This window comes from Littorina saxatilis, linkage group LG9 (genome assembly GCF_037325665.1).
Source record: "Littorina saxatilis isolate snail1 linkage group LG9, US_GU_Lsax_2.0, whole genome shotgun sequence".
Classification (NCBI taxonomy): domain Eukaryota; kingdom Metazoa; phylum Mollusca; class Gastropoda; order Littorinimorpha; family Littorinidae; genus Littorina; species Littorina saxatilis.
In genome coordinates, this window is record NC_090253.1 from 14,737,442 (window position 1) to 14,752,441 (window position 15,000).

The 15,000-nt window shown below is 39.3% G+C and overlaps 1 protein-coding gene across 1 annotated transcript in view; it reads left to right on the top strand.

The window, feature by feature from the left end:
* Positions 1 to 872: 872 nt before the first annotated feature.
* Positions 873 to 15,000, top strand: part of LOC138975371 (sulfotransferase 1A1-like) — a 16,112-nt gene continuing 1,984 nt past the window's right edge. Inside the window, exons 1-4 of the mRNA XM_070348034.1 lie at positions 873 to 1,114; positions 2,453 to 2,770; positions 5,327 to 5,427; positions 6,437 to 6,602. Of these exons, the coding sequence (XP_070204135.1) occupies positions 916 to 1,114; positions 2,453 to 2,770; positions 5,327 to 5,427; positions 6,437 to 6,602 (784 nt within the window). The 5' untranslated portion in view covers positions 873 to 915. The remainder of the gene's footprint in view (positions 1,115 to 2,452; positions 2,771 to 5,326; positions 5,428 to 6,436; positions 6,603 to 15,000) is intronic.

The window sequence follows — 15,000 nt, forward strand, 5'->3', positions numbered from 1 at the left end:
TGTGTGTGTGTCCGTCTGTCTGTCTGTCTGTCTGTCTGTCTGTGTGTGTAGACATTTTTTCTTTTTTTCGATAAATGTCTTTTATGACGTCATATCCGGCTTTTTGTAAAAGTTGAGGCGGCACTGTCACACCTTCATTTTTCAATCAAATTGATTGAAATTTTGGCCAAGCAATCTTCGACGAAGGCCGGACTTCGGTATAGCATTTCAGCATGGAGGCTTAAAAATTAATTAATGACTTTGGTCATTAAAAATCTGAAAATTGTAATTAAAATAATTTTTTTGATAAAACGATCCAAAATTACTTTATTGTATTTTATATTATGTTCTGATTCCAAAAACATATAGATATGTTATATTCGGATTAAAAACAAGCTCTGAAAATTAAATATATAAAAATTATGATCAAAATTAAATTTCCGAAATCGTTTTAAAAACAATTTCATCTTATTCCTTGTCGGTTCCTGATTCCAAAAACATATAGATATGATATGTTTGGATTAAAAACACGCTCAGAAAGTTAAAACGAAGAGAGGTACAGAAAAGCGTGCTATGCAGCACAGCGAAACCACTACCGCGCTGAACAGGCTCGTCAGTTTCACTCCGTTATGCACAAGGGGCGGACTACGGTCATTGTGAAAAAATGCAGTGCGTTCAGTTTCATTCTGTGAGTTCCACATCTTGACTAAATGTAGTAATTTCGCCTTACGCGACTTGTTTGATTGTGCAGACGGAGGCATCCGAAAAAGATTCCAAAGCTATGAGTCCGACAGGAGGGGAAGCGGAAGAGGTAGCAGCGGGAGGTCCCAGATAAAAAAAAAAAAATCGGAATAATTAAACGTTCCAATACGTACCTTACCATTTCTTGTTTTTTTTATTGTACAGACGGAGGCACCCGAAAAAGACGCCAAAGCCATGGGTCCGGCAAAACGGGAAGGGGAAGGGGAGGTCGGGGTCGTAGCGGGAGGTCCCGGACCAAACTTTGTGTTTGTGGATGGAGTGGGATTCCCTAAGTTCTTTGAGACCAACCGCCCCATGGAGGAACAGATTTGCCGCATTAAGGCTCTGGAACTGAGAGAAGATGACGTCATCATATGCGCCTATCCCAAGTGTGGTGAGAGATTGCTTCGAAGGTTTTGTGTTTTGTTTGTGTCAGTTTGTGTGTGTGTGTGTGTGTGTGTGTGTGGTGTGTGTGTGTGACACTTTTGTCAGGTCTGATTTGGCGGTATCATTACTCCGGCGGCGGTCACGTGATACCTATAAGAAATATCCGAAAAGTGTGCCAGATAGCCAAGTGGAAGTTTGAATAAAATGACTCGAAAATGAATGTTTTAGTTGGGGTACGAAAATGGGTGCAATACTTTTATTGCTCAGTTATTTAAAGGCACGCACTGGCTGTGGGAAACGATCTCCATGCTTAAATTTTTATTACAAGTTGGTGTCGTAGTCTATATGTATCAAGGCACGCACTGGCTGTGAAAAAACGACCTCCATGCTTAAATTTTATAACAAGTTGGTGTCGTATATGTTTAAACTAGATGAATACCCGCTTCGCCGGGTACGGCTTCGCCGGGAAGAAGTAGAGCCGAATACCCGGCTTCGCCGGGGACCCGGACGCCGGCTTCACCGGCGCACCGTACGAAGGAAGGGAGATAAACGCGCAAAACACTGGAGAAGATAAGGAAGAGTTACTGGGAATGGATGTGCAGAAAAACCAAAATCGGTTCAGCGCTGCGCGCTGAGAGCACGTGTTGGATGAAAAGTGTCAATATACAAAACTAACAGCTACTGCTGCTTCAGCAACCTAACGTCGTTGAATTGCGTACGCGATTGACGCCACACGAAGGAAAACTTCTAAAAATAGTAACGGGAATATGGATTGAGCGTTGTGGACAGTGACCTTCTAAAAATAGTAAGGATTGACGCCACACGAAGGAAGGGAGATAAACGCAAAACACTGGAGAAGATAAGAAAGAGTTACTGGGAATGGATCTGGGAAGATGAACAGAAAAACCAAAATCGGTTCAGCGCTGCGCGCTGAGAGCACGTGTTGAAAATTCTCATCGACCAGGTTGTGTCCGGGGTCTACCTGAATATGCCCACCAAATTTGAAGCAGATCCATCGAGAACTTTGGCCGTGCATCGCGAACACACACACAGACACACAGACAGACAGACAGACAGACAGACACACACACAGACAGACACAAGTCGTGTATATATATATATATAGATGCACGCGGTGGCTGTGAAAAACGACCTCTATGCTTAAATTTTATCACAAGTTGGTGCTGTAGTATGTTCAAAGACACACACTGGCTGTGAAAAACGACCTCCATGCTTACATTTTATCACAAGTTGGTGCCGTATATGTTTAAATGCACGCACTGGCTGTGAAAAACGACTTCCATGCTTACATTTTATCACAAGTTGGTGTCGTATATGTTTAAAGGCACGCACTGGTTGTGGGAAACGACCTCCATGCTGCTAGCGGGCAAGGCAGACTACGACGCACGCACTAAAGAATTCGCCATGATGGAAGCGGTCGAGATCGAGAAGATCCAGGACCAGCCGTCTCCCAGAATCCTCAACACGCACGTGCCCGTGCACATGCTGCCCGCGCAGGTCAAAGACAAGAAGGTCAAGGTCATCCACGTGTACCGCAATGTCAAGGACGTGACGGTGTCGCTTTACTTTCACGCCAAGCAGAACCCCGGGATGGAAAATTTTACCACAGAAATGGTGGTGCAGGACTTAGTTGGATCCACTAGTGAGTGTTGTTTTCTTTTGTGATTAGATATCAACACAAAGCTTAAAAACACATAGATGTACACACACACACACACACACACACACACACACACACACACACACACACACACACACACACACACACACACACACACGCACAACTACCGCCATCTCGATTTCCTGTCTATCTGACAACATTTAGTTAAAACTTCACTAAATATAACAAGTCGCGTAAGGCGAAAATACAATATTTAGTCAAGTAGCTGTCGAACTCACAGAATGAAAGTGAACGCAATGCCATTTTTCAGCAAGACCGTATACTCGTAGCATCGTCAGTCCACCGCTCATGGCAAAGGCAGTGAAATTGACAAGAAGAGCGGGGTAGTAGTTGCGCTAAGAAGGATAGCACGCTTTTCTGTACCTCTCTTTGTTTTAACTTTCTGAGCGTGTTTTTAATCCAAACATATCATATCTATATGTTTTTGGAATCAGGAACCGACAAGGAATAAGCTGAAAGTGTTTTTAAATTGATTTGGACAATTTAATTTTGATAATAATTTTTATATATTTAATTTTCAGAGCTTGTTTTTAATCCAAATATAACATATTTATATGTTTTTGGAATCAGCAAATGATGGAGAATAAGATAAACGTAAATTTGGATCGTTTTATACATTTTTATTTTTTTTTACAATTTTCCGATTTTTAATGACCAAAGTCATTAATTAATTTTTAAGCCACCAAGCTGAAATGCAATACCAAACCCCGGGCTTCGTCGAAGATTACTTGACCAAAATTTGAACCAATTTGGTTGAAAAATGAGGGCGTGACAGTGCCGCCTCAACTTTCACGAAAAGCCGGATATGACGTCATCAAAGACATTTATCAAAAAAATGAAAAAAACGTTCGGGGATTTCATACCCAGGAACTCTCATGTCAAATTTCATAAAGATCGGTCCAGTAGTTTAGTCTGAATCGCTCTACACACACACACAGACAGACAGACACACACACACACACACACACACATACACCACGACCCTCGTTTCGATTCCCCCTCGATGTTAAAATATTTAGTCAAAACTTGACTAAATATAACAAGTCGCGTAAGGCGAAAATACAATATTTAGTCAAGTAGCTGTCGAACTCACAGAATGAAACTGAACGCAACGCAACGCAGCAAGACCGTATACTGGTAGCATCGTCACTCCACCGCCCGTGGCAAAGGCAGTGCCCGTGGAATCGACAAGAAGAGCGGGATATTCGTTGCGCTGAGAAGGATAGCACGCTTTTCTGTACCTCTCTTCGTTTTAACTTTCTGAGCGTGTTTTTAATCCAAACATATCATATCTATATATTTTTGGAATCAGGAACCGACAAGGAATAAGATGAAAGTGTTTTTAAATTAATTTCGAAAAAAAAATTTTGATAATAATTTTTATATATTTAATTTTCAGAGCTTGTTTTTAATCCGAATATAACATATTTATATGTTTTTGGAATCAGCAAATGATGGAGAATAAGATAAACGTAAATTTGGATCGTTTTATAAATTTTTATTTTTTTTTACAATTTTCAGATTTTTAATGACCTAAGTCATCAATTAATTTTTAAGCCACCAAGCTGAAATGCAATACCGAACCCCGGGCTTCGTCGAAGATTACTTGACCAAAATTTCAACCAATTTGGTTGAAAAATGAGGGCGTGACAGTGCCGCCTCAACTTTCACGAAAAGCCGGATATGACGTCATCAAAGACATTTATCAAAAAAATGAAAAAAACGTTCGGGGATTTCATACCCAGGAACTCTCATGTCAAATTTCATAAAGATCGGTCCAGTAGTTTAGTCTGAATCGCTCTACACACACACACACACACACACACGCACACACATACACCATACCCTCGTTTCGATTCCCCCTCGATGTTAAAATATTTAGTTAAAACTTCACTAAATATAAAAACGAGGATAACAGCAAACATAGGGGTGGAAGGGGTCATGGTAAAAAAGGGTAGGGGGTGAGGAATGGACGAGGTTCGTAAATCATTCTGTCGGGCTTGTTTGGGTTGTGAAAGAGTGAATGCCCTTGCTTTTAGTGGGACAAATAAATTATGTGCTCCTTGTCGACGTGTTTCCGACACACCCTTCGCTTGTGATTGGATTGTGAATTGTTTGTCCCAGTAAAGGCAAGGGTAGGCTATTCACTCTTCAAAAACACACACAAACCCGACAGGGTTATTTTGGGAATGGGTCTATCACTTGACACGGGGTAAAGGCAAGAGTATTCACTCTTCAAAAACACACACAAACCCGACAGAGTTATTTTGGGAATGGGTCTATCACTTGACACGGGGTAAATTGTTTGTCCCAGTAAAGGCAAGGGTATTCACTCTTCAAAAACACACACAAACCCGACAGAAATATTTTGGGAATGGGTCTATCACTTGACACGGGGTAAATTGTTTGTCCCAGTAAAGGCAAGGGTATTCACTCTTCAAAAACACACACAAATGCAACAGAGTTATTTTGGGAATGGGTCTATCACTTGACACGGGGTAAATATTTGTGTTTCAGGCAAAGGATCGTACGCACAGTTTCTAAAGGACATGGATACCTTCATAAAAAGTAACCCAGACGTGCCTGTGTTTAACGTCTCCTTCGAGGAGACGAAAGAGGTGAGCATACGTATACATACAAGTGAATAATCTAGACAAAAAGAGAACCTAAGGGGCACAGTATACTTGCGCAGAGTCAGCGGCACAGACGACGCACTGCAGATTATTGAGGTAATTCTTTTTGTCCCCAGCCCGCTACACGTTGCATGAAAAGAAAACAGGCCAAGTTCTCGTCATAATCCCTATCGCAGCATGCAGCGCCGCTGACTCTGCGCAGGTATAATTTGCCCCTAACAGTAACCAGGTGAGGTATACATTCTTCGTCAATATTTCGACAACTAATTGTTGCTGCCTTCTTCAGGATGTAATAAAGTAAGTGAATAATCTGTATTTGTCAAAAGTTAAATTTTGAATTTTAACGTCTAATTGACATTTTGGAATTATTGTTAAGCGCCCTGATTGTATCGGTGAATATAGCTCTGCAGAAGTACATTTATAAAGATTATTATTAAGCTGTTTAAATGTCACAATGCGCTCAGAGATGTATAGAGCATATCGAGAAAATGAAAAATTGAAGGAAACGCGAGACACACACGTACACACGTAAGTAAATGCACCGATTCTCTCGAACACACACACACACACACACACACACACACACACACACACACACACACACACACACACACACACACACACACGCACGCACGCACGTACTCGCACGCACGCAAACACATTAACACACACACACACTTAATTTACCCCCTCCCCCCACACACTTTACCCCCCCCACACACACACACACGCACGCACGTACTCGCACGCACGCAAACACACACACACACTTTACCCCCCCACACACACACTTTACCCCCCCACCCACACAGACACCTAAACCAATCCACTCACACACACATACACAACCCTCCCCCCACACTCCCATCCCCACCCACCCACACACCCGACCCACTCACTTACTCCTCCCGCCCCCACGCACACGACAACACAATCACACACAATAACCCACGACATGTCATACTCATCATTCGCCCTCTCTGCCCTCACCCAGGACCCAGTGAGCGTGGTGAACAGGCTGAGTGAGTTCCTGGGGGTGCATGCATCTCCCGAGCTGTGTGCGGACATCGCCCGGGCAACAGACTTCAGCAACATGAAACAGGCCGACAGCAACAAGCAGCAGCTGCAACACTTGCCCAAGGTGCAGATGTACCGAAAAGGTCAGTACACCAGGACCTAGAGCAGGGCAAGGTCTGTTTCTTTGTGTGTTTGTCAATCAATTTGTTTGAAAAAGAAGGTCGTCACTGTGCTGCAGATACATTTACAAAAAGCCGGATATGACGTCATCAAAGATGGTTGTCGAAAAGTATCTTTGTTTCTTTGTTTTGTTTGTTCGCAGGCGGTCATGCGAGACTGATTATCATCAGTCTAGTTCTCTGCCTTGCTCTCGGCCTAAATTCTAAAAACTTCGCGTATGACATGAAAGTAAAAGGTACAACGTTCCTTCGGGAAAAGGTACAATGATAAAATTAGCAGTAACAACAACGCATAATTTATATGAAACAGTCTGTTCAAAATGCGTACATTGACTGGGAAAACAAATGAAAAGATTGCACAATGACGAACGTACAGTTTTAGCTCTCAAGGTCCAGGCTGCAACGGTACTGCAACAGTAATCTTCAGTTCAACTGTACTTAGAAACTTGAGAGGAGGCAAGTCATTTGCGGTTTTGATGTTGTTCCCAGAAGTACAGATGTACTATTATTATTCTTTTGTTAATTTTTTTTTTACATACCGAATTATAACTATGTTCTACTGACGTCACAATGAGTATTGGTTGCAAAAAAACAACGAACGTGGCAGGTCATTATTAAAATGGCTGTTTACAAACCAATATAGCTGTGTTCATTCTAGGCGTCCGGAGACGCCTAGTAATTGGGATCAAGTAAGCGCTTGCCTATGGACAGGATAACTCTGCGGTTGCCTATGGGACACTGCCACATTTACGTCTTGAGTTACTGCCCTTACTTTTTTGTTTGTTTTTTTTTTGACAAAATTGTTCAACAAAAACATCGTAGGTCGAACTGTGCAGGGTCAACCGCAACAAACTCTAACCATTCATACTTTGAATGATTTGAGTGACTTATATACCGACATTTTTACTTCTTAGTTTTAGCACAGGTGTAGGAAAAAATCATGAACCAAAATGTTATTTATTTTTTAATTTAACATTTGTTTTACAAATGTGACCATGGTCTTTCAAACATACAGTAACATTAAACATTGTTATGTTAAAAAAAAGAAAAAAAGAAAAAAAGCTTTTGTGCACAAATCAGAAAATACATTGTACATTTTACCTACAGGCCAAACAGTGTCCGTGGCGGCAAAGGACCTATATTTTTAGATCAGTCACTGTGGCAATTTGTCAAGAACAGGCGCTTGCATTTGGATGTGTCCACTGATAGTAGGTTTGGTTGTGATCAATCAGAATGATGAGGAATAAAAAATGTATGACAGTTTGTTATGATGACATGTAATTCACATATGCTGAAATGTAATATTATACATGATATAATATTATTATGGCTGTTGCCATGACCATGAACCCCAAGAAAGGTTTAATGTTATGTAAAATCAAAATACCAAAATCAAGCACCTATTTATCTGGTCTACGGCGTGTGTGTTCTGCTCTCTCTTGGCACACAGCCACAGGTCAAAGCAGAGGTTAACTTGAGTGCGCGTGTACCTAGCGGGTGATTTCTATTGGGGCCTTTTACAGCAGACGGCGCGCTGAGTTATTTCGAGTTACTCCCCTTGGGTACAGGCAAACTCGCTGTCGAAGCCACGCTGCAAACTGAGGAGTAGATTGTGTGTGTGTGTGTGTGTGTGTGTGTGTGTGTGTGTGTGTGAAGTAAAGGGGATGGTTTGCGTCCTGATATTAATCAAGAACAAGAAAAATGTTCATTCAAAATGAACAGCGTCGATGCAATGTCCACCAAAGATTTATTTTGGGAAGTGTTAAAGGTTAGGGTCAAAAGTTAATGAATTGCATGTTGTGCTGGATATATAAATTGTTTATTTCAGTCAATGCTTGATTCATAAGTACATTTTTCAGCATGGTGCATCTACAGGAGGGTGCTCCAACAATGATGCATAGTGCCAACATTTAGCGCAAACTTTTCACAACAGTGCATTATTACCACAAAGCGCATACAGCGATTATATAGTAGCAAGTTGCACTAAACATTTGAACAAAATGCATTTTGTTCAAATGTTAACAGCACAGCACCAAGTTTTGCATAAGTGCACAACAGCACTGACCATTTCACAAAAGTGCATTACAGCTGTGACAATTTTACAAAAGTGCATTGACCATTTCAGGCAGATGGCTAACATGCAGATTTCGCTTTTGTCTGTCTTTCTTTGAAAAGTAGGCATGTTCAAGATCGATGAAGTCATGAGCAATTGGGTTAGATGACAGAAAAGATTCAAAAACGTCAGATTCAGTTAGATGACAGAAAAGATTCAAAAACGTCAGATTCAGTGTTTTGGGCACTGTTGAACAGGAACATTCTCTCCTGTTCAACAAATGTGGGTTCAATTCAAAAGCAACATTGTCACAGATAGGCTAGTGTTACATTTCTGTAAAGTTTCAAAAACATCTTCCATGTTTTGGTTACTGTTGAACAGAGGCATATTTTCCTGTTCAAAAAAGTCTGACACAAATTGTCGTAGTTGTGGGTTAAGGTTCGATCTATACTGTCCTTCAAACGAGTCGTAGAACCGTCATTGTCACAGATAGTGTTACATTTCTGTTTTACATTCAAACGAGTCGTAGAAGTAGTAGTACATTTGCGTTTGGTTGTTTTTTCTTTTAGATTCCTGTCACTCATACTAGCAGTATTGATTGAGGTACATAAATCTGTTGATGTACAGGGATGACTTGTTTGTAATGAATCCTTGTTTCCTCCACATTGAGTTTGCATTGCAGTTGGACAGAAATGAACAGGTGTTAATTGATAAACACATTGATAATGGCTTTTGAGAAAATCAATCAATTCTGCAAAGGAATTAACTTGATGACATCAAAACTGCAGCGCCATTTGAAGAATGGTTACCATTTCTGTTTCTTTGATGGGAATCAAACAAATAAAAACATTGACTATCCAAGTTACCATGAATGGCAATAGTTGACTCCTGAAAAGTAGCAAGGATATAATTTGAGACGATAAACGCCTGATGCAATCCCTCCTCAAGGTCAGTCAACTCAAAACCTTCATCATTCGCAACATCAGTAGGCAACACAGCGGGATTCGTATGTCCAGAAATCATGTCGAAAAAATATTACATTTCAAAAGCATGTCCAACCACAGTTGTTGGCAAGTGTTCGTGTCCGAAGTAGCCTTCAGTGTGTGTATATGTATTCATGTGACAGAGAACGTGACCTCATTGTTCAATCCTCTCTCTCTCTTCTTTCTCATTCGAACGCACACACGCAAGAACGTAGCCTACGCACGCATGCACGCGCACGCACACACACACACACACACACACACACACACACACACACACCCCGCTGACGCACACGGCAAACCACGCACACACACACTGACTGTCGGCAAGCATCTCTTTTTGTTTTCTTTACCTTTGTTTATTGTGTTTTCGATATTTGTGTTTATTTTTTGCTTGACTTATCTGTTTTATTTTAATGTTTGCTATCCACATCGTGTGATAAATGTTTCTTCTCAGTCTCCGAGTCAGTTTAGTTTCTGCACGCCGCTTTGGTACTCCTTGTTTTTCTTTCTGGTGTTTTGTGCGCGACTGATTTGCGGATTTATTTTTATTCCTTTCATATGCAGTTGAAGTGTTGTGGGTGTTATTGTCTGTATATGCTATGTTGCGTCTGTGTATGCCTACAAGAATTTTGGGTGTAATGTGCCTGTGGTCTGCTCGCAGTCGAGCACAGAAAACATGGCGGCGCCCTGCAGGCAAATTCGTGGAAAGTCTTCCCGACCGCAGATACCAGCGTCGTCCGCGACGCTGGAATAAATTTTTGGGGGAACAAAAATGTGATGTATAGCTCCCAACAGTAACAACAACAGCAACAACATTATGAAACAAAAGCAAGACGAAAACGCAGTGAAACACATCAAAACCAACAGCTAACTTCGAGTTTAAGTCACTGCAATAACTTGTCATAATTCCAGACGTTATCTGGTGTTTTGCTCACTGCGACAACTTGTTTAACACGATGTGAATAGCCCTCCGTAATCCCAGCGAAAACGTCCAAAACGCAGACACCAAAACTCGATGTTTTACCGTGTTATGCATAATACTAACATCTCAGGAATTTTATTGCGTTACGGCAGTTTTTCTAATGTGACATGAATCGCATAGGTATAATGCCACACAATTCAGTTGATTAACGTGATGTTTGATGTTATATGCCAAGTTAAAGTGCCAAAAAAACGAGACTTTTCGCCCTGTGGCAGAAGTGGAAAAGTTTTTCGTCTACACCGCGGAGGTAAAACCGACACAGAGGCAGACAACCTACCTGCACACTTCCTGTATAAACTGTGGATAATCGTCAGCGAAGGTGGGGGACATTCTGCTGGAATTTTGCCAGTGTCCGGGGGGGGGGGGGGGGGGGGTTTAAGTACTTACATTTCACAACTTAGGCATGTTATTGTTATTGTTAGTATTGTTACTCCTCACTGAAACCAAGTAAAGCAGGCTGTTCACCCTCAATAATGCTTTTACTGTATTAGTACTGTCACAGTATGTTTGCATGCAAATATTAGTAAGCTTCCATGAAATATTGAATATATATATAATTTATATCCATTTCACAGCACTAGAATGGGATGTCTGGCACTTTGAATCACTAACAGAAGCACTGCCTCTTCCATACCCATCTCCTTTTTGAAAAGAGTATACCTATGGACCAGTGAATGGTTACATTTTAATGATCATATGGGTTGCTCTGATTTTATTCAGGATCAGGTACGTTTGTTTTTTTAACCACACAAACACTTAGACAACAATTATCAGAGTATGAGTTTTTCCGCGTGTTGATTTTTATTTAAATCCAAGTCACAGCTTCTGTTTTATGATGAGTGATGTAGTTTGAAACACTTGGACAACAATTATCAGAGTATGAGTTTTTCCACTTTTTGATTTTCATTTAAATCCAAGTCACAGCTTCTGTTTTATGATGAGTGATGTAGTTTGAAGTGTTGGTATTAAATGTTCACTGACAGTCATTCTGTGCTGGTATTCCCATTTTCACCTGCAGGGTTATGAAATATATGGGGAGAAACTTGGTCAGTAAAATCATCTTCAAGCGTGAACTGATAATTGTCTCTGTTTAAAATTACAATGTATTTCGTGAACACACCTTGAGAATGACCCTTGCGTGATTTAAAACTGCCTGCTGTGAATACTGTTGTCATACTATGAACTTTCTTTTGAGAAAAACAAAAAGAATGAAAAGCTTTTAACTAGCTTGTGAATGAGCCTCTTACTTCCATGTGGGGCTATAGCTGCTTTGAACTATTTTTAATGCCTGAAAAGGATAGTGATGGAAATTACTAGTTTAATGTCAGGTGTGACATATACTATTGATTGAACTATTTTTTTTATTAATCTGCAATTTTGTTACAACCTACTTTGTTTATTTGGTGACAAGCTAGTGGGAGGCACTTTTTAGACTTTTAAAATGTCAGGTATGGGAATTGTTAGCAAAGTTTCACATTTTCTGCAGTTGAATCCATATCTCCACAACAACAAAATGTATGGTCTTATGAACAAAAACACATACTTTCTGTGCTTGTTCGAAGGTAAAGACATATTTCTTTGTGTTTGTTAAAAGAAAAACCTCTTAATTTTGTCTGTTGTGAAGGAAAAGTTTACATGGTTTCGTCACCCAACTTACAAAATTTGTCCCACAAAATGTTAGGTTTTTTTGTCCACTTTTTTTCCTTCAGTTGCCATGTCTAAAATGTACACATTACGTAAAATACTCCATGTCAAAATCCAAATGTTTAAGGCAATGTGACAATTATTTTAAAATATCATTACACTATTCCTATAGCTTTGCCCAAATATAATGCAAGTAGGGGAGGTAATTGTTGATCCATATATTCATCTTAACTTTTTACGCATATGGACGTAACTCCTTAACTTGCATTATTTTTGTGCAAGAGGATGCATCTCAAGATAGTTGATATTTTCTTATTCCCAAAAATAACAACAATTCTGTCCAAGCAGATTTGTTTTTAATTTTTATTTACAGAGGACCATTGTCGAATGTATATGGTTACTGTTGAATGAACATTTGAAATTGATTGGCTGATTACTGGGGTTTTTTTTTTTTTTTTTTTTTTTTACTACAGTATGAAGTTATTATATCTATTTTCTTTCATCGCAAATAAACATCTTCCTTTCTGCATACGTTTCACACCTCATTCACGTATACAACTAAATTCCATACCAAATCATCTTGCATTTTGTTCACCTCTTTCTACATTTCTCTAAACATTTTTATTTCAGTAGTCAAACACCTTTTCTTCCTATGTGGATGTTCTGTGATCAATGGATGGCGCAGACTAACATGAACATGTGCTAGAAAAATAATGTAAAATGTTTAAATGTAATCTAATGTGAGTTGTGGGCAAACACTTAACCAAAGTTAAAACGTGACCTCAAAAATGGGGTAATATGCAAAAACTTAAAAAATATATCAATATGTGATGTCATGTTAAAGCTGTCTGCAAGCAGATTTCTACACCTTCTCGTGTCATGGCCTATCCGATTCCTTATATCTCAAAGTGTCTTCCACTTAATTTTCAGTCATTTGGCTGCAATCAAAGGAAACAACAAAAGCAACGAAAAAGTTTTTATTTTACTGCGTTTTAGTGAAACATGCAGCCAATAAACACATATTCACTTGCAAAATTATACAACAAACTGTATCAATACATGTTTGTCACATTGCATTCCAAAAAAATTATCTACGATACCAAACCTAGAAAATAAACTGTACTTACATGTATGCGCGTCTATCTAACCGCACCTGGGATAACTGCAGTGAGTCGTCAAAAATAGTGTTTTTTCTGTGCGTTTTTTTTCAAATAATGCAATAACAGCACACACATTTGCTTGCAGAATTAAACAACAAATTTCACTGATACATGTTAGTCATTTTGCATCCAAAAAGAATGATCTACGACTCCAAACTTTGAAATATAAACTGCACTTATATTAAAATATTCTGTCAACACGTACTTCAGTTTAAGGCCTAAGTACTTAAGCATTTAGGGTCGAATCTACTTCCGCTACTAGCACATCTACAGAGCTACTCCCTAATGGACACCTGTTCGTGGGACTGAAGCACCATCCATCCATCTACTTCCGCTATATTCGAAAGGGTGTGCTTGCCAGCTTCTTTAATGCAAAAAATTGAAAATATTATTCATGACGTTGCATTAAAAAAAAAAAAAAAGCTTTCAGATCTTAGAATGTCATTTCATGTTTAGACAAAAACTTCAAATTGTTAAAACATGTCATTTGGGGGGGGGGGGGGGGGGGGGGGGGGGGGGGGTAAAAACTTAAAAAATACTGAAATTTCATGTTGCAAATGCCTTAGTGGGCAAAAACTAAAAAATGTTAAGGTGTGACTTTATTTAGGCACATTTCAACTCGCTTCTCATCAAGGATAGCAAAAATGTGATTCAAAAATTTTCTTATTTGTATATTACACTATTTTTTTCCGATCAAATTAATTATTACAAAAATTGTCTAAAGTGACAAACTATGAAAATCATGCATTTAAAAAAAAAAAAAAGCTTTTAGAGCTTTCTGATGTCGCTGTAACACTTTAAAGCTGCCAGCATGCAGATTTCTACACCTTCTCGTATGATAGCCTATCCAATTCCTTATATCTCAAAGTGTCTTCCACTTTATTTTCAGCCCCGTAGAGCAAGTCGTTTGGCTGCAATCAAAGCAAACAATAAAAGCAACGAAAAAGTGTTTATTTTACAACGTTTTTGTCAAACATGCAGCCAATAAACAAATATTCACTTGCAAAATTATACAACAAACTGTATCAATACCTGTTTTTCACATTGCATTCAAAAAAAATTATCTACGATACCAAACCTAGAAAATAAACTGTACTTACATGTATGAGCGTCTATCTAACCGCACGTGGGATAACTCTGTAGCAGAGCGTATATTGCACGCTCTGCTCCGCAGTGAGTAGTCGAAAATAGTGTTTTTTTCTGTGCGTTTTTTGTAAATAATGCAATAACAGCACACACATTTGCTTGCAGAATTAAACAACAAATTTCACCGATACATGCTAGTCACATTGCATCCAAAAAGAATGATCTACGACTCCAAACTTTGAAAATAAACTGCACTTATATCAGAGACATCTCTGCTTACATTAAAATATTCTATCAACCCGTACTTAAGTTTAAGGCCTAAGTACTTAAGCATTTAGGGTCGAAACTACTTCCGCTATATTCGAAAGGGTGTGCTTGCCAGCTTCTTTAACAAAAATATTCATTTTGTCAAAATAACATGGACGCCTGTTCATTTTGAATGAACATTTTT